This window comes from Eucyclogobius newberryi, unplaced genomic scaffold (genome assembly GCF_026437365.1).
Source record: "Eucyclogobius newberryi isolate DKJ021-1_F unplaced genomic scaffold, fEucNew1.0.hap1 SCAF_13, whole genome shotgun sequence".
NCBI lineage: Eukaryota > Metazoa > Chordata > Actinopteri > Gobiiformes > Gobiidae > Eucyclogobius > Eucyclogobius newberryi.
In genome coordinates this window covers 28,073,933-28,097,929 of record NW_027315757.1, presented here as the reverse complement: position 1 = coordinate 28,097,929, position 23,997 = coordinate 28,073,933, and the positions used below count along the sequence as shown (strand labels likewise).

The 23,997-nt window shown below is 43.8% G+C and overlaps 1 protein-coding gene across 1 annotated transcript in view; it reads right to left on the bottom strand.

Moving 5' to 3' along the window:
- Nucleotides 1-660: 660 nt before the first annotated feature.
- The window catches only part of bahcc1a (BAH domain and coiled-coil containing 1a), a 70,456-nt gene continuing 47,119 nt past the window's right edge, over nt 661-23,997 (bottom strand). Inside the window, exons 4-29 of the mRNA XM_072443267.1 lie at nt 21,194-21,319; nt 18,720-20,984; nt 18,467-18,572; nt 17,643-17,839; nt 17,327-17,482; nt 16,307-16,566; nt 15,867-16,209; nt 14,733-15,653; nt 13,593-13,762; nt 13,390-13,526; nt 13,151-13,258; nt 10,870-10,975; nt 10,453-10,687; nt 10,195-10,341; nt 9,505-9,678; nt 9,154-9,401; nt 8,589-8,660; nt 8,016-8,145; nt 7,827-7,941; nt 7,287-7,362; nt 5,923-6,031; nt 5,165-5,275; nt 4,929-5,078; nt 3,686-4,845; nt 3,376-3,612; nt 661-2,703 (exon numbers count right to left, since the gene is read on the bottom strand). Of these exons, the coding sequence (XP_072299368.1) occupies nt 2,491-2,703; nt 3,376-3,612; nt 3,686-4,845; nt 4,929-5,078; nt 5,165-5,275; nt 5,923-6,031; nt 7,287-7,362; nt 7,827-7,941; nt 8,016-8,145; nt 8,589-8,660; nt 9,154-9,401; nt 9,505-9,678; nt 10,195-10,341; nt 10,453-10,687; nt 10,870-10,975; nt 13,151-13,258; nt 13,390-13,526; nt 13,593-13,762; nt 14,733-15,653; nt 15,867-16,209; nt 16,307-16,566; nt 17,327-17,482; nt 17,643-17,839; nt 18,467-18,572; nt 18,720-20,984; nt 21,194-21,319 (8,072 nt within the window). The 3' untranslated portion in view covers nt 661-2,490. The remainder of the gene's footprint in view (nt 2,704-3,375; nt 3,613-3,685; nt 4,846-4,928; nt 5,079-5,164; nt 5,276-5,922; nt 6,032-7,286; nt 7,363-7,826; nt 7,942-8,015; nt 8,146-8,588; nt 8,661-9,153; nt 9,402-9,504; nt 9,679-10,194; nt 10,342-10,452; nt 10,688-10,869; nt 10,976-13,150; nt 13,259-13,389; nt 13,527-13,592; nt 13,763-14,732; nt 15,654-15,866; nt 16,210-16,306; nt 16,567-17,326; nt 17,483-17,642; nt 17,840-18,466; nt 18,573-18,719; nt 20,985-21,193; nt 21,320-23,997) is intronic.

Here is a 23,997-nt window from a genome sequence, read left to right as displayed (position 1 = left end):
AAATCTCTAATCATTGCATTGCTCATTTGCCAATGCAAATTTGGCCTGGATGTGATTAGTCAGAGTGGCCTTCTCCGTCAGTACTTTGAGGTACTTTCAAAAGCAATAGAACACAAGTGTTTTTATTGGTAATGTCTGTTCAGTTACTAGTTGGACATAAATTATTAAAAATGATACAATTATGCTCTATTGTATAATCAGAAGTGGGTGGAGACAGTAATAATATTACTCAAATAGTAGTAAAATGTAGCGGCTCAAGAATTTACTCCAACTAAAAAAAGTAAGTAGACCTACATAGTAAAAGTTTGGACATAAAATGTGTTATAATAAATAATAATTTATGAGTAATTGTAATTGGACAGCATTAAAAAAAATAAAAATAAGCAGATTGTGGTATTTTTAAATTAATAAATAAAAAAGACAGTTGAACAAACAAATAATATCTAAAGGTAATGTGTAAGAAGTGCAAATGTTCAAATAATCTAATATTAACTATAAAGCTTTTGTTAATTGTAGATGAAAACCAAAACTAGGAGTAAGTATGGTGTAAGTAAATAAAGTAAAAGTAAATGCACCTACCTCTGATACTAATCACTCCATGATGATTATGGATAAGTTACAATAAAACAACAACAGTAAATTTCACCCAGAGATTGTGGATGAGAATTATCCAGTGTGGTTTTATTTATTTTCACTGATCCCTAAAAGACCATTTTTATGTAAGAAATGAAAATGTGACGTCACACCAAGAAAACCAAAGTCACATTCCTCTTATAAAGCGCTCTTGGCATGAACAAACAGCAACAATGACAATAAATAATGAAAAGTTGGCCAACAAAATCAACATTTATAAACGAAGAATACTCCAGGTTGCATATCAAACAATAAAACAACAAAAGCACTTGGCACAGAAGAAATACATTAAGGTCATATTGAGATTGAGTGAAGCTAGTTTGCCCGTTGCCTGGTGAATCTGATTGTCCTTCACAGTTAGCGTTGTGTGTGCGAGTTTTGTACAAAGAGACAATGAAATAAAACCTCTTTGTAACCCCTGTCAGCACCATGGCCTTCAATAGTCAACACTTCATCTGGTCTTTGTATGCAACATAAATGAGGCACATGTGAAAGAAACTATAGTCACAATGAATATAAACTGATCAGGCCAAACGCTATTCATGGGGTTCAGCGTCCTGTTTATATGGGCCACATTTTGAGGGCTTATCATTTAAAAGATAGAATATCATGTTTTGAATGATCAGTTACTCTGAAACACATGGATAGAACCACTTCCGTGATCAATTCAAAGCAGGAATACTTTACAATAAATGCAGTTTTTATTTTTTCTCCTGGTTTAGTCCCATTAAGCCTGCTTCACACGCTAGGAAAAACAAACCCCAAAATGTGCGGGTTAATTTATTCCAAACAACTGCCTCAATGATTAGATCTGCATGATAGTGAATTAGATAAAACAATACTCTATAGGTTAGCAGTAATTATTCAGGTTTAATTCAAAACTGATGTTTGACTTTTGTTCATTTAAATAACTTAAAACAAAGACATTTAAAACAGAAAAGACACTTTGGTATTTTTAGATCAGAATGTGCTTAAAAATGCATTAAATACAATTTCATTTAAAAAAGGACCCAGTTAATTCGACTTGATCATAGTGATGCCAGGGTGCTTTTTCTCACACAAAATGATTTTAAATTCATTATTAAATCATTTTTGACCCGTGATTGCAGTCCAGTGGGATCTGCTTTTACAACAATGACAAAAGAAAAACACATAAATAAAATAAAAAGCGTTTTCAAAAGAAGTAACAGAACATCTATAAAAACCCACTTTATGTTTTGTTTTGTTTTTTAAACAGGAAAACTCTTCTCTCCTTGAAAGCGAGTTAGCGCCTGTTCTACACTAAATCCTTCTGTCGGTGTCTGTGCTGTCTTTCTCAGCAGGGCGAACGCAGTGCAACACCTCCCAACTTGACTTCTGAAAGCAAAACCATGAAACGCAACGTATTCTACACCAATAGAAAAATAAATCAAACATGGAAAGTTACATCTCATATATGTACAATAGACTCATATATAAAATAGCATTTTTCTGTACATATGGACAACAGACAATTCCATTACTCAACTGTACAATGTCGACCTGAACACTTAAGACAGGCAAGAGGTACTGACGTGTATGGCTTGATTGGAAAAAGTATTTACAAAAAAATGTTCAATAGTTCCCTGGAATGTTTTCGTCAAATCATTCCATGCCTTAAATGTTGGTCCCGACGTTTTTTTGTAATAAACCACGAAACAGTCTATTTATGAATCAGTCAGCTAAATACAATCTAGTTTAACCAGTGAAGGGGAGTTGTGGAAATACAACAGTCTCCAGTGTCGAACTTCAGTCACTTTGGTTTTGACTTTCCCGACGGCAGAAAATCAAAATGAAAAGAGCTGTCGTCCCGGCGTGTCGGCCAGTAGTCAGTAGCGTTCAGCACAGTACAGGAACTCCTTCAGCAGTGACGATCTGACCAGAGGTGGGGTCGTAGGTCCCGGCCAGGTAGAACAGGTCAGAGGACGAGCTGCTGAGGTTCTTGGGGTTGTGGGTTAGACGCTCGTACTCTTCCCTGCTCAGTACCTGGCACTTGTGAGAGATTGTCTGGACATCGTTCTCGTCCTCGTGACAAGACTGGTACAGGGCGTGCTGGAGGGAGGACAGAGCGGGGTTTAGAGGTTTTGTCTTGTTTTGTTGAGAAAGTATATCTTTTTTATTACATTTTGCACTCTGGTTTGCCTAAGTACTTTACAGTTCTTTACATACTGGTATCAAAACTATACAGACTGATGCCACTCATACATGAAGTGGCTGGTGACACTGGTGTATTCATTTGTAGCAGTATAGTTCCCAATGAGTAATAAGACATACACAAATACCAATTATTATTTGTATATCATATTAATACGTTTCATTTGTGTTCTGTTGGTGATCAAAATTATGTTGTTAATGTTTGACGACTTAAAGGTACAGTATCTAGCCAAAAATAGACAAAAAGGATGTTTTTTTTTGTTTCAATTTGGATGGCTTTATTGCATTAAAACATTCATTTTTTAAACTGCCTCCATGTCCCTTGTTTCCATGGAAATTTTCCTTTTTTGCTATAATATTCCACAGTATGGCATACAATTGATTTGATCTCATAAAGAATGTTCCAAAGTATGGAAACTTTCCATGGAATAATGCATGTGACTTTACACCTCCAGAACGTTATTGTAAATACTGTGCCTTTAATTCTCAGAGACCATAAATAATAAAAAAGTGATGGCATGTGCTAAAGAAACCCTCCATTTTGTACAATACAGTGTAACCTATACTCACTTTTCCATTTTGCAGCCTCTTCCCGAGCTTGGTCTCTTCGGGATGGTAGAACCACTTCACCTTGACAACCATGCTGCTGGTCCAAGACTCCCAGAAGCTCTCGATGCGACCTACATAGGGGAGGTTTGGACGTCCGGCTGAGAGGAACACAGCACAATCTCCCACTCTTACTGTCTCTCTGCCTCGCTCAATGGCCTTATAGAAAAGCTTCCTGGCTTTGCCCTTAAGACCTCTTCTCTGTGGAAAACCAGACACTTGGACTAATCTCAACAAAAATTTACTTTTACAAGCTAATCTCTTGTTGACTCACCTGTGTTGGATTTCCTGACCACCTCCACATTTGTCGTCCCGCAAGAAAATCGGACATCTTCGGTCTTGGAATGAATGAGCTCTCATTTGTTTGCATCCTGGGTTTCTTAACGATTTCTTTAGAGCTAGTGCAGTCCTTCCTTTTGAGCGACTTGCTGCTAGCTTCAGAGGTTGCTACAGCTTTAGCCGCAAAGGGGTGTGACCTGGAGGAAGTGGAGGGCTCGTTAGTTTGCAGCAGTCTTTGGCGGGACGATAGGCAACTCTGTAACATCAATGCTGAGCCGTCTTCATCTTCTGAACTGTAAGAGGAGTCATTGTCCGAGGAACAGAGGCTGGAGCTGGACATGGAGCCGGAGGAGGAGGAGCTAGAAGACCCAGAGGAAGAAGAAGACACAGAAAGGCGGGACAAGAAACGCCCACCGGCCCTGAGACCTCGAGCCAAAATCGCGGCCCTCCTACGCTCATCCTCCTCCTCGTAATCAGAGTAGGAATTGTGGCATTCGCGGTGAGAACTGAACCCCAGGTCGCCATAATCTCTGAGGCCGAGAGACGGAGATGGCTTCCTTTGGGCCGAGGTCCCTTTGGGGAGGAGTTCGACTTTGTTAGCGCCTCCTTTCTTATTGTCTTTGACCAGCAGGACAGGATGAGAGTAGACCTCGGTTCTGGGCAGGCTACCCACGCTCGAGGATGCGCCGCGTAGCAGAAGAGCCTTACTGTTCTTTGTTTTTGGTGACGTGACTCCCTCGTGGTCCAACTTAACCAGGAACTCTTGCCCAGACTTTCTACTTTGGGACAGACTAAGTTGCTCATCTGACCTACGTTTCTGACTATACAGCCCCTCTTTGCGTCCCAAAGACAGGTTCGACTCAGGTCTGGGTTGCGACGTGCAGAAAGACGAGTAGCCATTGGCGATGCTGCTGAAGGAGTCCACCTCAAAGGAGCTGCTGCTGAAGAGGCCTTTGGATGGGGTGGAGGACAGAGACTGCGCCGGAGCAGAGGTGAACAGGTCATTCTCCCTCAATCGCGTCTTCCTCTGAGACCCGAAAAGATTATCACATGTCCTCTTCCTGCTGGAGATCGTGGGCCAGTCCTGAAACATGGAGTTTTTAGACTCCTGTTGCTGGAGCTGCATTTGCTTTTTACCAGAACCCTTTGGTCTCCCTAAACAGGAAACATAAAAACAGTTTATATTTGTTGTATTCTTTGGCGTGAACGTATAAAGCGTTTAAATTATGTTCGCTAACCTGGTCTTCTTTTGTTGACAGTCTGTCTGTTCATGGTGTCAACACAGTTCAGCCTGTCAGAGGGTCTCTCATTGATGGGGGCTTGCTCCAGATGGGAACTCCTTTTGGCAGTTGTCACATTTGGAAGAGGGACTGGGGCTGCATCTCCACCTGACATGCAAGAAAACATTCAGTATTTTACAGTGACATGAGGTGACAGTGAGGGCTTTGTCTAGCGGATGAAATAATGCACTCACATTGGATCTGATATCCCGGAGGCAGGAGGCGGATATTTTGGACAGAAATCTTTCCTCGGTCTCCGTCATCAAACTCCACCATGACTCCTGGTTTGATCTCATCAGAGCCACCTTCAAATGATAAAGAGGCGTAAGTTAGAGATTTTTTTCGTGGCTGAGACTGAAAAATCGATGGTCTAAAACAGGCATGTCCAAACTAGGGCCCGGGGGCCAAATGCGGCCCTCAAACCAATTTTTGTTGGCCCTCCAGCTTCCTGCTATGTCGGCCCAAACAACAAAAAAGTAGTACTTTTTACTGTGAAATTGGGAAAATTCAGGCATATTGATGTTATACCAACCTAATATTAATGTTCCAGGTCTAATTAAAGGTGTGGAGGCTCATCGCAATAACGTCAAATGCAAAATTTCAAATGATTCACTTTGTCATTCAACAAATTCAACATTGTCAAGTCGTTTGTGGCCCTCTGCCCCTTTTAAGTGTCAAAATGCGGCCCTTGGTGAAAAAAAGTTTGGACACCCCTGGTCTAAAAGCTCCGCCGGTATTTTTGGGCCAATATTTAGGGCCGATTTAGATTATTCTTCCCAAATTATGTCATTAGAATTTCTAACAAACTCCACAATCCGACAAGAGAGCAATGTAGTCACATGTTCAAATTATGCTTTTTCAGCAACAGGTCAGCCCAAACAAAATCTGCCTCTGGTCGAGATTTAAGACCGATGCCCAGAACCACATATATATTGGTTATTCTCGACCGTACCTCTGCGCACGTAGCCGGGGTAGAGGCAGCGGGAGCGCTCACTCCAGTAGGCACACACTCTGGTCCCCTCTGGAAGCACCGCCTCTGACTCGGGACGGACATCCAAAACCTTCAAACCAAAACATCGTCAGGATTCATTACAAGGTGGACAAACGCACACACGCATGCACGCACACAGACTTCCGCAGTGTGTGAGAGCTGTGGGGGTATTGTGCAGGGGCAGCCACTGTGCCACGTTTCCAAGCGGCACTTATCTTATGCCAATGTGCCAGTCAGGCCTGAAAAGAACGGAAGCCATGATGCAGTAAATCCTGACTTGCTGAGTAATACTAAAGAGGCCCTGAATAGCAGGGTTTGTGATTGCAGGTTGCCAGATCCTCCCTCCAACAATAAAGGCAGCCCCAGCATCCGCCGCTCACTGGGGGCTCTTTCATTTACTGTTGCCATGGTGAGGGCTCTTTGACAGATGAGGTGTGGATGGGTGGGTTTGTGTGTGTTTGTGACAGGGCAAGTATGTGCTTTTGTGGAGACTAGAGAGAAAAGGAGGAGCCATGGGCAAATAAATGTTCACTGGACAAACGGTGTAGACAAAAGGAAGAATAACTTGATAACACAAATGAAAAAAAAAAGCCAATTTCATTATAGAAAGATGTCAATTTGGAAGATTGTTTGGCCTGTAGGCTTTATTGAACCAGATAAATGTGAAATATGAAAGAGTGAGATAAGGGATTTTGCAAATGATCAGAGCCATACAAATATCATGCCAAATGTAATTCTATTCTGTTCTGAAGTCTGTTATATTGTCCAGTGTTTTCTTGATCCATGCTCCAAAAAAAAAATTATTCAAGCAGGTGGCGCCACACAACAAACATTTTGTATTCATCAAACATCGGCCCTAATCTGAGTTGACCTTCAATTCCGTGCTTGGTGTTTGAATGAACACGCCTAAGAATGCGATAGGTTAGCTTTGCTTATCAGTGCCAAGACCAGCATCCTCTCAGGAAGAGAAGCAAATGTCACTGATGGAAAAGCTATTGTTGATTACAATTTTGTCTATTGATTAAAAAAAAAGAAAAAAAGTCACTAAATAATATCAATACCAATATGATGCACTGAGAAATGGGCATAAAAGTGACATTATATTCTGTCTTTTTAAACTGGATGCAGGTGTTATCAGGATTATTACATCCACACAGTCAGACATAAACCCCCCGTCTCCATCTGTCCTTATTCACTTAAGAGGTTTAGATGGCCTCCGCAACTCCAGGAGGCAGTTGAAGGAGAAAATGCGGCATAATCGGCGAAAGGTTGAGGTTCAAATGTGAATGTAAATGCCAGGTGACAGGTGACAGGCCCAAACTTACAGCTTCTTGTAGCAGTTGCTCCAATGAATAGATCCTCGGTCGGTTTCCTCGCTCACCAATGATCAAAATGCTAAAGCTGAAAAGGAAAAAAAAGCAAAGAAGACTATTTTCAGATTTTGTATCACGCTTGTGTTTTGGTCAGACACAACTCCCACTGATATACCGAGCCAGCTGTGTGGGCATATTATGTAAGTAGAAAATATAAAGGGATCAACAATAGAAACGTTTTGTAATTCTTCATAGCTTGAACTTTGATTATTTGCAAATGTTGGCAGCACATGTAAGCTCTCTGCAGAAGATTGAGGCTTGTGTTAAAAATGGGGTCAACAAGTGCCTTAAAATACAAAAAGGTATTTATTTATCAAGCAAGAGCGAGCAAAAGGAAAATAGCAAGTGCAATTTGTGGCGTCTACAACAAACAGCGCAAGCAAATGACTCTGTGAACCTCATTAAGTTGTTTAATGTGCGTCTGAATGCTTTATATGTGCACCTTTAGTGTTAAAAAAAGGATTTTCTCAATAAGTAAATGCATACACTCACATATCTGGTATGTCCAAAGTGTGGACCTTTGCAGCATAGAGTAATTCATCTTCTTTTGAGATCAGCACCTTAAGTCCGTCCGTTAAAATATCTTTGGTCAGCACACAGTTTGGAACTACAGAAACGAGAATTCAAAATCTCAGAATTTGCCTTTAACAATCTGGTCATATTTGTGTTATTTCTCCTTACAATCGTGTCTCTTGTTTTTACACAAATGTCTGTATTCCTCCTCTTCCTCCGAGAAACTGCCTCCATCCATCTGAAAGCCCTCGTCAGCTGCGAAGCTCTCCAACAGCCGACTCACAGCGTGTCCCTTTGGCTGGGGAACGTGACAGAAGGGAGGGACACAAACATGGATGAAGGCAAGAGCTCATAAAAAAACATAAACATGCAGCTCCGACGTGAGAGGAATCGTGTTTTCAGCAGCAGTAGTTTGGATCCGTGAACTACAGGGGGCTTATATCAGTAGGCATTTTCGTTTTCAGCGTTTGTGGATTTTTTTCACAGCAGAAGGTGTGAAGCAACCTGTTTCCCACATCTTTGAGCTAAGATAACGCAGCGGGGGGTTCAACTGTGTGCAATGTGTGAACGTGTACTTTTAAAGTTTTACTGTAAATTTGCAAAGAAGAAATAATGCTGCGCGGTTGGGACAGAGCACACGTCCTGAGTTCAAATCCTGACATTTCACACTCTCCTCTCCTGTCTAATAAAGCCCACAGGCAAAGAAACAGAATACAGACATTTATTAGAATCTATAGCTACCTCATGGTTCTTGTTTCTTCTGTTTCTTCCCTCGTCACTTTGTGGAGATGGAGCTGACCAGCAGCTTCGTCTCTGTTGGTACAAAAAAAATATTATCAGGTTTAATATGATGAGCATACATTAGACTGGATAGATTAGATTCAATTTAAAGATTATTAACACTACTAAAAATGTGAGGGGTGAAAAGGACAGTGAAAAACACCGTCCTTTAATTAATAGTTGAGTTGAGAACACATTTTTTATTTAATCTAACAGACAACATTTTGGATTGAAAAGCTAACCGATGTGACCTCATAATTTGTAATGTTGGGCTGCAAATTGGTTGCCTGAAAAGTCCAGAATGCCATCTCTCTCGTTTTTTTGTACAGATCAATAACATTCTGGTAACTTTCTTCATCTCAGCGAGTTCAGATGGGCGTGATTGACAGGTGGATTAGCCAGTCAGGGACCAAGAATTGAAGTGTGTATTCTGGATCCCAGGCAAGCAAATTATTGGTTATGATGATCAATATTAGCTAAGTGCACACAATCTTCGGTCTGATTTGATGTCATTTAAACAACCTGCCTTAATTATTGTGCCTCTCAAGATGGTGTTCTTGCGAGTTGCCCTCTTGAGCCTTTCGGTGGTCGTTGTGAAAGTTGCCAGCCCCATAGTCTTTCTGTAGCGGCTGCCTCTCGCGCTCAAGCTGCCCCAGCGCTGCTCCTTTGACTTGGACCCGGGTCGGTAATCATCGTGGCGCTTTTTGGTAGTATTTGACTGCGGCCTCTTCTTCACTTTGACCTCACCCTCCACACCAGGCAGACTGTGGGAGCCTGCGTGGTTCAAATTTTAAAAAAAGAAGTCAGGCCAAACTAAACCAGATGTCTCTAGGCCAGTTATGTTGACTTGCAAATCATTTTCAAAGGCGTTTCATACCATAAAGCTCCTGTCTCTGCTTTTTGTTCCTGGCCTTCTGATTAGCTTCCAGCTTTACAATCGACGAGGGACTTGGGCCCTTTGCAGAGGAGCCTGTGTGGATGTCACTGGGCTGGAGCCGGGTCCTTTGGTCTTGACCTTCATCACTGTCACTCCTGTCCTCATCTTCCACATCTAATAGAAGTAACACAAAATGCACTTATATATGTTGGCTGTTTAGAACGATATAGCTAATCAGTCCTTCCGTCGCTACAAACCCACTCTCCATTATGTTGCAGGCACCACATTATTGTCCAAGTCAATAGCTAAACAGCTCATAGAGGAAGGTAAGATGTATGGCAAGCTGTTCCCCTTCTCTATGAACTCCTTTGTTCCATATATTGTGTGTTACATATTAAGTCTGAGTGTGTGGGGCTGTTTTAATCATCTCCCTCTCTCGATGCTTGAGTCTTTTTCGGACTTTAAACAAATCTCACCAGCCCAAGTGTTCAGTGGATCTTTGTTACATCAACATAATTTATAGCTAAATTTAATCACAATTAACTTATGCACATTATACAGATGACATTTTCAATAAACCAATCAAAGTTTATTTGTAAAGCACAGTTCAGACAAAAGTAACTCAAGTGCTTTACAGAAGTAAAAACACTTTATAGTAAACTGCACCGGTTGTACAATAATGATAGATACCTTGATCAGAGGAGTCGGTTTCTGGTGGTGAGCTCTCTCGATCGTGCAATGCTTTTGTTCCTGACTGAGATGAACCTTGCTTCATTGGCCTTGATCCCTTCTTTTGTCCAGCCCAACTTTCATGTGATCCACTGTCTCCACTGGCTGCTGAACAAAATGCATTCGTTAAATGAAATACAGAAGTAGATTTTAAGGGATAACATGCAACACAATGCTACATTGATAAATAGCAGGCAGAATCAATACAGTGTATTGTACCTGTGTCACTTTGCCCGCCTGACTCTCTCCTGGATTCAGCTTTGTTTGTGCCCTGACCTCGGTGTCCATGTTTGGAGTTGGAATTACAAGGCGAGGCCTCTTTATCCCTGGAGTCCGCCCCTGAGACGCTCTTTTTATGCTGGGCCTTCTGTTTGAGCTGAGCCACATCAGCAGACAACTTAGAGCTGAGCACACCGTGGAGAGTGCTCCTCTTGCAGCCCTGTGCTTTTATCTGCTGAAGAAGAGGGACATGAGAAAGTCAAAGAGAGGCTGCTACAATCCAGGTCACAGCAGCTGCACAACCATAAAACCTTTGAGGCATTATTCTTCGTGAGGGAAAAATACGTAAAGCACTTTTAGTACGTTGTATCAAATAATGTTAACATTCAAGTCTACAAAAAGACATGGACCCCTGACCTGTGCGCTGCTTAGTTCCAAGCTTCGACTGGACAGCCTCTTCTTCCTCTTCTGGGTGTCTCCAGCAGAGTGGTCAGGTGACAGTGCAAGCCCTGCCCCCACTGACCTGTACATCAAACAAAAGTAATGATTAGGATTAATTAACTCCACTATATTTACCTTCTAATCAACAGAACAAATAAACAATGCCCTTTTCAGTCTATTGTTGAACCTGAAATGCCATGCAGCAACACCGAAGCCACAATACTTATACCTCGAATGTATAAAACACTGCCCGGTTTTAAAATGCAGTGCATGGTTATTGCATTTGTATGCAGCTCTATTGTTCTCTGTGAAGATCACAGCTCTGCAGTTGCATTTTCAAATCACAGTGGCACACTCTTTCCCCTACGCTGAGCACCATCACAGGCAAACCTCTCCAAATGCCCTTGAATTTCCTCTGGAAGCCTGCCCATAGGCCACAGCATAAACCAGGCCATGCTCAAACAGAAGATTAACTTCACCTCTCCCACTGACCACACAGCCAATGAGACCAGTCACATTCACCCATCAGCAAATGTACAATAAATACTGTAGATAAAGAATATATTTCATGCCAACATTTTGGTACAACATTTAATATTACATATTATTTTTCTATTGCTTCTCTTTTTAGGCATTGATAAACATGAAAAGAAAGATGATGGTTGGCCTCGGGACAGTCTGCCCATTGACACTGAGTGACAGAGGTGGCAGTGGAGTGTGAGCTGTCCCTGCGAGGCACAGCCCTCCACAGCTTGCCTCTCATTGCTGACAAACACAATGTGACAGAGTCCCTCCCTCAGTGGGGGGTAGTAAGGCTGCACATGCAGTGACTAATTAAACAGAATTGATTAGCTGGGTTTTCTGGAGTGCACCGTTCTCTTTTTCACCCCTCCCCTCAATCAAAGACCCCACTGCTCTACTCCTAGGAATTACAGACATGCTCAAAAACAAACAATATCAGCCTAAAGTCTCATAGGAGCACAGCTACATGCATACTTAATTGTGCAAATGCAAAGCATGCACAGGCAGGCATTATGGCAGGCTTAAATGCATCTCTTTTTTGTACAGATACAACAGTTGACCAACACTGACCCACTGCCCTCCATCAAAGCACCAGAGTTGCAGAGGCATGAAAGCTGCGGCACTACATGCTTTTACATAACCCTGTCATGTAACTCAACATGGGGCTAATCAGTGCCCAGACTGCCTGTCTGTGCCTTCTCTCAAAACGTCATGTTATACTCAACAGGTCATAAGTGAAGTCAACCCATGGCGGAAACTCTGCCACCTAGTGAGTCATTTCACAGAACAAAGGAGATACCACCACTGAGTACTCTCTGCTTCCCCTGGTTACTGTCACTCGTGAGCAGCTTCTCTACTTGGACCATGGCTGGCCTGACAAGAGGGCAGGGGTGCAGCGCAGGGTGAAAAGAGGGTGGAGAGAGGGTGGAGCTGACATAGCAGCTGTGAATACTGTGGTCTGATTCCCAGAAGCTACCAGGGGAACAGGAGAGGAACACGTCACTATGAGGTGACATTTTGCAAACTAATCTCTCAAAAACCCTGTTGACATTGGTAATTGAAACCTAACAGCAAACCTTTATCCCCTAAGCACCTGTGCATCCCGCTGAAGCAGCTCTGTGCCCCTGTGTGGACAACAGCTGCTCAACTGCCACAAGATGTGTCATGGCTTTTTGGACTCCCTGTTAATTATGCTTTTCTTTGCGCAAATCAAATATGCTAATTGTTATAGCGCTCACGTAGATGACAGCACTAAGTCTCATCTTATCTATGCGTACTTGTCCAGACTCCAGTCTGACAGTCATAATATCCTGCAGACCTCTAGGGACCCCGCCTGCCTGTGATGGCACTGGTGTGTCACATTCCTGCGTGTGGCACAGATTACAGGAGAATTCACAGTACTCTAAATACGCCTCGGCCGGGTGTCTCTGCACTGTCTGCTAAAACCTATGGTCTGCCCCAAACAAGTAGGTCAACATGTGCTGTGCCACCAGAGGTTTCCCTTAATTGGAACTGAACCTGGTACTTTTAATGGTAGCATGGCCAATAAATCAAACTGAGATATGACCTCAGTGAACACGTAGTGAAGATGTAAACTTTATTGTGCACAGTAACAAGTAGAACGTAATCATGTTTTTCTTCCAACTTTTAAGCTGTTTTCCTATCTCCTGTTAAATGATAGAGAATGAGCTACAGGATAAAGGTCTTCAGTGGAGATGGGCTCGGTGATGCTTACTTGACTTTTCTGTGGCCATCATTTGAGGAGAGTGAACTCAAGGTTGGCTTCCTCTTTCTTGGCCGTCCTGGGCCACGCCTTGCTGGGCTGCGAGATGTTTCCTCTTTCCTGTTCGCATGCAAACGAAAAGTACACAGAAGGACACACAAATTGTGTTTAAAAATATATATTTAAAAATTGCTATTGGATGCTATTAAAAGAGCATGAAATGCAGGCCACAACAGTATAATCACACTCACTGATGATCGTGCTTCCTCTGAAGTTTGGCCAGTTCTCTCTGTTTCTCTTTGTAGTGCCGCTGTAGCTCTGCCAACTTCATACGCATTGTGAGCTCTGGACCATCAATTGTTTCAACACTACCTTTTGCAGGGCAAACCTGTGGAAGCCAATATTAGTGGTCATTCTTGTACCAAATAAACGCCTACCCAACACTTCGACTTACTGGTTCATTACGAGGGGTCCAGCTACATTTCCTTCGCAAATTAAAAATTCTTCGAGTTGGCAGATGCTTCTCTGAACCAAGGCTGTTGGATTCTTGATGATCCATCTCTAGAGCTCGTGCAGTGGCCAGGGTCGCCAGGCTCCTGAGGTCAAACATCAGCCTCTCCTCTTCTGTTAAGAGACAATCATGTATTGTAAATCTTTTTTACGATGAATATGTTACAGTTTAATGGTAAAAACTCAAATGTGTAAAAGCATGATGTTCAATTCACAAAAACAATGTCTCACATCTGTAACACAGTTCATAAAAAACCTTCATCTTTACTTGTTATACAACTTGTTTTGGCTGTAACTATGTGGCACTTCTCTGAGCTGTCAACAATATCGCTTTGTGAAGACAACATCTCCCGAAAAGCATTGATGATACTCTTTTTATAGAGGCCTCTTTAGGGAGCGATTAAATGCATTAGGAAGCTGTGGCAAACACAAAACATCCTTTGCATGAATAAAAAATACACAATGCTTTTAAAAAACAAGTAAGCTTTTAAAGGCACTTTAAAACAATGGCATCTGTCTAATTATCAGGCGATGCACGTGGGTACAAAAAACACAGATGACAGATTTTGTGAGCACACAAAAACTTTTTGTAATAAGTTTTTAAAAATAGGTATGTTTGCTTTCTTTTTAGGTTTCTAAGAAATGTGAATTTCTTATTGTGTGTGTTTTAAAAGTTGTAGTTTTGCTGTGAAGTGGATCAAACAGTGTCAGGATGGAGAGACAACTCCCAGAGGAAGACTGTGAGAAAGAGAGACAGAAAGGGAGGTGTGTAGCCTTGTCCGCTCGCTTCTTCTGTCTCTCCTGAGGCCTCAGCATCGTTATAAGAGGTTTTAGGAAATAAAAGTGCCTTTAACACACCAAAGACTACTGTAGGAGAGGCCTGTTCTCTAGAGACATGCTCAATCCACCTGAGGTGTATGGACCAGCAGGGAAAGCAGTGTTTCACAGCGTTGTATGACAGAGGCTTGGCCTGAGGGGCCAGAGGGAACTGGTCTCAGTGGACAGAGTAAAGACGAGCTAAACTACGACAAACGTGTGTATTTGGTTGATATGTTAATGAGAGAGAAAGAGGAGTGCTCCTCACCATGGCTTTTCCCACTGCTCTGCCTTTGCTGCTGTAGCTCCAGATCGGCTAACTCACTGAGGAGCTCCATGCCGGCATGGGCCTTTGGCTCTGATGGGGCGACTATCGGGGCACTGAAGGGGAACAGGGGGAATGGAGGGACATCTGTACAGAAGGCTGCAGCTATCAAAAGCTCCAGGCTCCAGTAACACGGCACCACAGGTTTGTGAGGCAGGACTTCTGTGTTATTATTCTGAGGGCTCAGGGCACAGGCTGGAGACAGTACATCCTCAGAGGCTTCAGGAGCTGCCTCACTCTCCATCCCAGGCCCTTTGTCCTCAGCAGTATCAGTGCAGATGACCTCTGGAGCCTGCAGTGCAGCAGAACAGGGACTGGGCTCGCTGGTGGAGGCCAGCACTGTGTGCTGCTCTTCAGGCATGTTGACCTTTTGTGCCAGCTCCACCTGGCTCTCCTCTGCTGGCTCATCCCCCTCTTCATCCAGGGTGATGACAGCTTGTGGCCTTTCACTGTCCTCTGTGGATAAAGGGATTGGACAGGAGGCAACCTCACACACCGGGCTTGTAGCAGGGGGGCAAACAAGCACCTCATCGTCCCTTGGCCCTTGCTCTGCTAACTCCTTCTCGGCAGGAACATAATGGGCTGTTACCTCTGCTACTTTCTCCCTCTCCTCCAAGACCTTGGCTATGTCTTCATCTACTTCCTGCACAGGTTTTTGAGGTGAGAGAGCCTCCTGGAGAGGTCTGACTACAGCTTGACACTCCAGTCCTTCTCCTAAACTGGTGAGAGACTGGGGAGCACAGCTTACAGGCTCTACTTGGACTGCAGCCAGGTCTGCGGCCTCAGCCAGCTGCACGTCTTCAGAAGAGGGCACATTTCTGTAACCAATGGCAATGCCAGGATACACATAGCCAGGAGGCAAATCTAAAAGAGGAAAAACAAATTTTACCGAATTAAACAAAAATATATTATTACATAACATTATATTATGGTCATAATATTCACATTACATTTGCTTTCACTGACAAAATAATAATTGTAATGATTCAAAGGGCTTTTCTTTTTAAAGATGTCATATTATTACATTAGATTATTACTTTACTTAACACATGCATTATTATAACACAATCAACCTACCCGGTTGTAATGATTCGGGATACTCCTGTGGCAGCTTTATCTCTGCACTCTTTTCCTGGGTTTCAGTCCTCTTTGACATGGGGGGTGGCAAGGGGCTGATGGCAGGAGACTGGAGAGCCGCAGCAGCCGGGCTGGGGGTCGGGCATGGCGTGGAGGGGGTGTTTTTGGGATGTGGTCTTATAGAGGGGGACTGGCAGCAAGGGGACATTGGAGGGGGACAGGCTCCAGGGGTCGGGGTGTTCCTTCTTGGAGGGTTGTATGAGTACGGCTTGGCTGGTTTAGACGTCCTAGGCTCAGAGATGAGTTCCTCCAGTTCAGGGGTCTCATCTGGTCTTTTCTGAATCTATCACAAACAAGACAATTACATTTTCTGTCTTGATTTGCTTATTTATATCTGATATTAATAATAATGTTGACTGTATTTTGTCTTTCATCATCACCTCTGTGTTGTGAGAGGACTGGTGCTGCATGTCCATGTGAAGTGCCCTCTGCTGGAGCTGGCCTTGAGCATGGCCTTGAGCCTGTTGTGGCTGATGGCTCTGGTGCTGATGTGGGTGCTGAAGCTGAGGATGCTGGAGAGAATACAGCTCCTGTTGCCGTAGAAACTGTGAGCGAGAGTACACAGCGGGATGCTGCATGTGGGAGGGTGGGCCCCGGGAGCCATACACAGGGGGCCATAGTCCTGGCTGCTCCATCACATCTAATGAGAAAGAGAACAAAGTGATGAAGGGAGCGAACTTTTAGAGAGAGATGCCTGATGTGGATTATTATGGGTTGTATTTCCAGCCTGTAATCTCCCATTGCATACTTCCCATACACCCTTTAAAACACTAAAACCATTATAGGCCACTTGAAAATCACTGTTTTACTGCACTAACAAAGACTAATCTACTTCGAAATAAATTATGATTCCAAAGAACCACATTTCCCCTGATGGCAAAAATCCCACACTTCAGGAGAAAAAAAAAGAAAACGTTGAGAATTGGCAGAGAAGATGGAAAATATGACAATAATTAAATGCAGATGATGGCTGAAGTGGATTAGCTCTTGTGATGTTGGGCTGTGGAACAGTGTCAGTGCAGAAAGCACAGAAAGGGCCTGTCAAGAGTCCTGAGAGAGACCCAGTTCCCATGTATGTGTGCTAAACTTTTCCTTACATGACTGAAATACTGGCTCAAATATATCCAAGCACACATAATGTTTTTGTGTGTAATATATATTATAGATTTAACTAAAGAAATGTGTGACTGAAAGACAAGGCAAGGCGTGACTCTGTTAAAGTACATACTACCAACTGTGTGTATAACTATATAAAAAATACAATAAATAGACCAGTCACTTGTACTCCTTTGGTTGACTAAGACGCCGTACTAGACTAATTAATCGACCAAGCGACCAAAGGCTTACAGCCCCAGTAATTAGTAGCTTTCTACAGTAAAACCAAAGGGGTCATGACAAACCTAGTGGATGTGTGGCCGGGTGAGCAGTCGGCTCAGTGGGAAGGACCATCAGCTGTGAAGGGTCTTGGGGCAGAGGCAGGACGGGCTGCAGAGGGCCTGGCATTGCAGCAGAGAATCCTGGAGGAAGATTCTGATGCAGAGCACTGTGACCAATACCTGCTTTACAAAAGAAAATTACATTTAAATAAAGCTCCCTTCATGGCACCTTGCATTTTGCCTGTTCTACGCCAGATTGGTGATAATGTCAACACAGCACAGTGTTATTTAATAGTAATAATCAATTTACAAAAACAATAATAATTAACAGATTATTTACTATAAGAGTGTCCTGTCATCCATAGTGACGGGCTTCCTGTTCTTGGCATCCAGTGATGAGCAGAATGTGCAGCAGGATCTCCCAATTGGCCAGACTGAAGGGACGTTCCACCCGGGACCATCAGATGAGAGCTCAGGTCTCCATGACAGCTGTTGGGGGGATGCATCCTTGAAAACTCCACCCGTTCCTTATTTTCCCTGGAGGCATGACAATGAGCATTTTAGACATACCATATTAAAATGTTTTACTATTATAAAGATATCTTCAAGAACTCTTTAATATTAAGGAGGTATAAGCTGCCAACTCCATAAGTCTCCACTGATATAGTATGCGGTGAGTACTTTGTTGAAAAGTCTGGTTTGTTCGTGCACTGTTGGTTAAGTTGATGTAATTGTAGTATAGTATCTATAGTATCTTGTCATCTGGAAATTAAATCAAGGCTTTTTGACTTCCATCTGGTTGAAAATGATTCTCAGTCAGATGAAATGTCTTGATTTTAAAAACATTGTGCAGCTTTGAAACTTTTTCTCCAAGCCTTGGTATCAATATGAAATTTTGTGCTCTTTTGATCTGAAATATTTAGAGCCAAATGTGATAAGTGGTTGTGAATGTTTTGAATCGTTTGTTGAAACCATATTTGTACTTGCATTACATGTCTTACTAGTAAAGATTATAAAATAAGTGGTTTTTTTCAAAAAACTTCCTATAAGTTATCCGTCCTTTTATCTGTATCTACTGCGTTGTGACAACGAAATTTCCCCATGTGTGGACAATAAAGGATTATCTTATCTTATCTTAATATTTTCTTCAAGTTGCTATTATACCTGATATAAGTATCTCTGTCTCGGTCCAAGCAAGTGAGTTCCCCATTCATCCTTTTTCTCTCCTCATCTGCCGAGGGATCTGACGCATACATGGAGCGAGTGACTCCTGTGAGAAAAACATTGCTTTCACTGTTAAGTTTCCAGGTGGCATGTGCCACTACACGCTGCAAATGAAATAACCAAATCATCATGATTTGCTATAATTAAAAAATTGCCCCTGATTGTAGGGCATATTCATGGCAGAGGTGCTCACCTTTGACTGAAGGGTGCACTCTGCCATGACGACTGTTGTGGTGACTGTCTCCTGAGCGACATGGTGGATCTCTTTGTCTAGCCACAGCCACTGCAATTCCCACTGGAGGCTGACGCACTTCTGTTTCCCCGTGGCCAGGTTCTCCCTGGTCCCTGCTGCGACCACTGCAGTCGGAACGCTCCCCGTCACTTACTGGGCCCTTCCTTGGCGGCAGTGTGAGTTTGTTCCCCTGCAGAGCGCAGCTCCCACCTGCTGACTTGAGACTTCCCAGACCACCAAAGGGAGTCTTCTGAGATGGGAGCATGGTCTGCTGGTTGCTGTACTTCAGTAAAGCTTTAGCGGCACTGCTGTCCCCCTGGGTTTGGGCCTGAGGCTCAGGCCGCTGCTGTGGGCCCAGAGGTGGAGCGGAGGGAGGCTGTGGAGGAGGAAGGTTCATACTTGGTTGTTGCTGTTGCTGCTGTTGCTGTTGCTGCTGTTGCTGCTGCTGCTGAGTGTGCGGCCTGACTACGTTTCCTAACTCCATGTAGGTCTTCCTCTGCTCTTCTTCTGGTTTGGACATGTGATGAGAAGGCCTCATGTTCCAGGGGGACACTGGAGGCTGCTGATGCTGCCCACTGTTGTTGGGATAACCGTAGGGGGAGATATCCATTTTTCTTTTCATCTCTTGACTGGTCCCTTGATTTAGATCAGCTGAAGAAGGAGCATCTTGCCCGCTGCGCCCATGTTGTTGGTGGCGAATTCGAGCAACCTTCTGGCCATCTCTCTGTAGTGAGCAAATGCCCCCTCCAGGTGCAACAGCGGCACTGTGCACAGACCCATTGTGTTGGCTCATACTTTTATTGCCCAATGCAGAGGCATTGGCTGGGGGTCCCTGGTGAGAGCAGTCTCTAAATGGAGAAGTGTTCACAGAATGGGGCATAGCATGTCCAGTTTTTGGGTCTGGGGATCGGAACACGTCCATGTCCACCACAGAGTTGATGCACTCGGCGCTGCGGGAGCGGACAACCTGGTGCTGTTGGGGGTGTGGGGGAACAGGCTGCTGGGCGGGGTGGGGCATCTGTGTGGGCTGGATATGATGTTGCTGGGGCTGTAGCCAATCCGGAGCCTTGTCTGCTTTTCTGTATGGATGCTGCTGTTGATGATGTTGCTGCTGCTTTCGTTGCCAGTTACTATGGTGCCCACCACTTCCATTCTTTTCTAAAACCTTGTCCTTGGCATTGCCTCCTCCCCCTCCAACCCCTCCACCGCCCACTGCTTGGCAGTCAGGGTTACCGAGCTGAAAAGGCCCACTAGATTTTTCACTATTGTCTGCCACGGATGGCACAAAAGTAGGTCCTGAGACTTTTGGTTGTCTCCCTACGTTTGCTGACCCCCTGTCATGGGAAGCAGGGTTGGAGAGAGGTGCTGGAGAGGGTGGGCAGAAGAAGTCCGAGTGGTGATGGGAATGATGCGGGTGATGCGGATGACTTGGGTGGAGCTGGAGGCAGTGGAAGCCCCCTGGGTGTGTGTGTGAGTGCGTGTGTGGATGGGAATGTGGGTGTGCTGCCCCTGTTGTGGTCCCCATGTGCAGAGGAGGTGGTACGGAGTAGGGCAGAGTGTGGTGCAGTGGAGCCTGTCCTCTTTCTAAACAGTCCGAAGGTTGTTCACTGATTCTCATACCACCACTGACTCCTTCTTTAGTGCAACGACTTCCATTGCTCTGTAGCATATGCCGAGCACCCACCATTGCCCCGATGCCTTCCCCTCCACAACTCCTGCCCATGGTACTTCCTGTATCTCCATTTTGCATTTTGCCATTGTGCAAACAGGCACTGAGGGTTTTCCCCATGTTTTGTGGGTGCTCCATAGATAACGATGATTTATGTCTTTCTAAAGGGCGACTGTTGACCTCTTCCAGTGGCAGTGGGTGCTGTTGGTACTGTGGGTGCTGCTGATGTGGGTGGGAATGATGGTGGTGGTGTGTGGGTGGAACCAGATGGTGACTGTGATGCTGCTGCTGCTGCTGCTGCTGCTGCTGCTGCTGCTGCTGTCTCTCCTTTGTATCATGTTTGCTACTGGACCGCTCCTTCTCTTTGCCAGGTACCACTCCTCTTTCGGCTGATCCCTCTTTTAGTCCTTTCTGGAGACCTTGCCCCACCCCTGGATCACGGTCTCGACTACAGGAGCCCTGGGGGTGTCCCGATACTGCCCTGGACATTGGCGGCAGGGTATGATTGGTTGAGATGAGAGGAGGTTGTGATGGGAGACCTCGGAGGTAGAAGTTCTCTGAAATCAGAGTGAGATCAGAGAAGACAAGTGCATTAGACATAAAAAGGAAAGGGCAATAAAGCGATTACATTATCCAGCTTTCAGATTGTCTTGAGGCCTCTTCTTAACAATATCCCAAATCAAATTACAACATATTATATATTGTAGGAATTAGATATAAATGTCTTATTTCTGTCTGATTACATTTTGATTAGGTAATGCCTCACCTTTTTGAGTGTCATAGAAACGATGCTGCCCGTAGAGAACTCCACTGTTGGCATGGTGATCTAAGTGGCTCATTGGGAGAAACGTGTGGGCCAGACTTCCTGAGAACCGCGGATACCCTGGAGCTGCTGCATACACAGAGAGGGGGGTAGAGACAAGGAATTGATAAGATGAGACAATAAGCATTGAGAACCAGTTATCCCAACTAACCCACTTAATCCCCCAGGTCTTATGCAGCTGGTGGTGTTCATACGCAAATAAGGACCAGCTCTGCCTGTCATGTTTGCCTTCCCGATCCCAGTTTGGAACGCAAACAATAAACGACAAGCCGAGTCTTGGGGATAGGATTGCGGTTATGTCTTAGAAACATATGGGCCCTTGCCTCGTCTCTCCAGAACTGGCAATGTCTGGCACATCGACATGATTGAAGTAATAAAGATGGATTTGAGGTTTGTGTGTACAGAGATAAAGTAGGAGGAGCTGCCGACCTTTACAAACCAACAGCTAGGTTGAAATGTCAAGTGAACGTTTGGTATATTCAAGCATGTATATTTGAGCTTAGAACACAGAATTTCAAACAACTTCGGCAATCAAAATACAATAAATATGATTGTAGGTTATTGTATATTGATGAAGTGAAAGCAACATTTACAACATTTACAATCACCTTGGATATTTGTGTTTTTTATGTCATTAAATAAGAGGTAACAGCCCTGCAGGTAATGATTGAAAGACATTTAACAAACTGTCAGAGGCAACACTCAAAATGCCAACAAAACAATAAAAACAAGACAACAAAACTATATCAATTGAATGAAAAAATACATTTTGTATTGAACAATGATAATAAGAGATACTAAACAAATGGAAAAATGAAATTTGAACATGGAAACATTTGATAAACTCCCTCTCTCTGTGCATATTTCTGTGATCTTTTTTGTCTATATACATTTCAAAAAGAACAACAGTTCCATTGGGCAGTGCTGAGCGAGAGCTGGTTGCGTCCACCACAGTTCAGACCACTTCCATGGGTCAGCACAGTTCACTCGGCCTGTGGAAATCCCCCCACATCTACATTGTGCCACCCCGGTGGAAATGTGGCTTGGGTTACGGTACATCCTAATGTTAATTCATCCTTGCAATTTCTTGTCTCTTCACCTGTCTGCCCTTTTGACCTTTCTCTCAAACACAACTCACATACTACGCAAATGAAGATGGAGGAGGAAATCACAGGAAATCACAGCTCAAGGTACTAAATGAAACACTGGCCTATTTGTGTTGGCAAACCGTAATCCCAGAAAGTGCAGATGCAATAGATTTGAGTCCTTTGTGTATGTGAACCTAACATGTTTTTACAGCTTTTCCAAGTGTTGAATGTCTCACTTTTGGCTGTTAGAACAATGGGGCCGGTGCTGCAGCAGCTCAGGAGAGGGAGGAGTGTTGCAGTGGGCCTAATGACCTCCTGTATGAGCTGCCTCCAGTCTTAATTAATGAAATTCGCAGAGAGGCCAAACAGCTCCACAATAGCACAGGGGCCGCTGCTTTCTGCACAGGGCAAGCGGGTGATAATTACATACCCTCCGTATTTTATTTCTTGCACCTTTTCAAGTACCCCTCAACCCTCTTTGTTTTACTGCAATGATGAATCAAGATTTTATGTCAATTCATCTGCGCAGAAGGAGGGCGGCCTATTGTTAACCATGGACATTTTTTGAAGGCAGGAAAGCAGAGCATGGCTTGCCAGTCTTTATCCAAGCCGGGAAAGAGGGGCTTTTTCTGCAACAGCATGTTGTTTGTGAGCATGACGATTGATGGCATAATCCTTTTTTACAGTGCGGTCTGGCTGTGCCCGATAATGCCAGCCCGCTCAGTTTCAGCATGCTTTCCAATGGGGAGGCGAGAGGGGGACTGCTGGGCACGGCAGAGCCCATTCAGCCATTAATCTGGCGGGACAAGGGAAGCTGCTGCTTCTGCCGCTGTCTATGCCGCTGCAGGCGATGCAAGCCGGGTCTTAGCTCCCACTGCTGACTGCATAGCTGCCCATCTGCGCATTATGCCAGCTCAACATGCAGGAGGCGGCATCAGCAAATGACACTTCAAGACATGAATGTGTTCTCCATTCATTCAAGATACGGTGAAATAAAAAAAATGTAATAATTACTTGCAATCAACATATAAAACAATTCTACAAAAAGAGCTGATTCCAAAAATATGTTTCATACTTTCAAGGGTATAAGGTGCTATCTTTCTAGCACTTTTGTGATTAATTCACAATTTACATTTGTATAGTACTAAAAAAAAAAAACCTTTTTTTTAAAACAGATTTGTGGATTGACTATTATTAAAATATCAACATATTTTTTTGGGTCAATATCGCCCAACTAACAATATTAATTATAGCTTAATAATCATAATCGTAATATTCTTCTCCATATATGAGCTAAATCTCCAGTGATCACAGTGGCAGATGTGTTGGTGTTCTGTTGCCAAAATGACACATTATATAGGCTATACATATGAATGTGCTTAGCATTCATATAAGCCCTATATCAAATGAAACAGGGAAACTGCATTAAAGACGCAGAGCAAAAGGAGAGGAGGGGCAGACTGAGCTGGCCGTCAGGTTTACTAATTGAGAAAAACTGACAGACGCAATGAAACACAGCCCGGGATAAGAACAGAAGACGGGCCTTTCGCTGGAGGAGGGGCTGTGTGCTGCGGTGGATCGCTCCAGGTTTAACTAATTGAAAGGACAAGATGCAGGCTGACATGAGAGTACGGCATGTGTGTGGGTGTGTACGCGCGT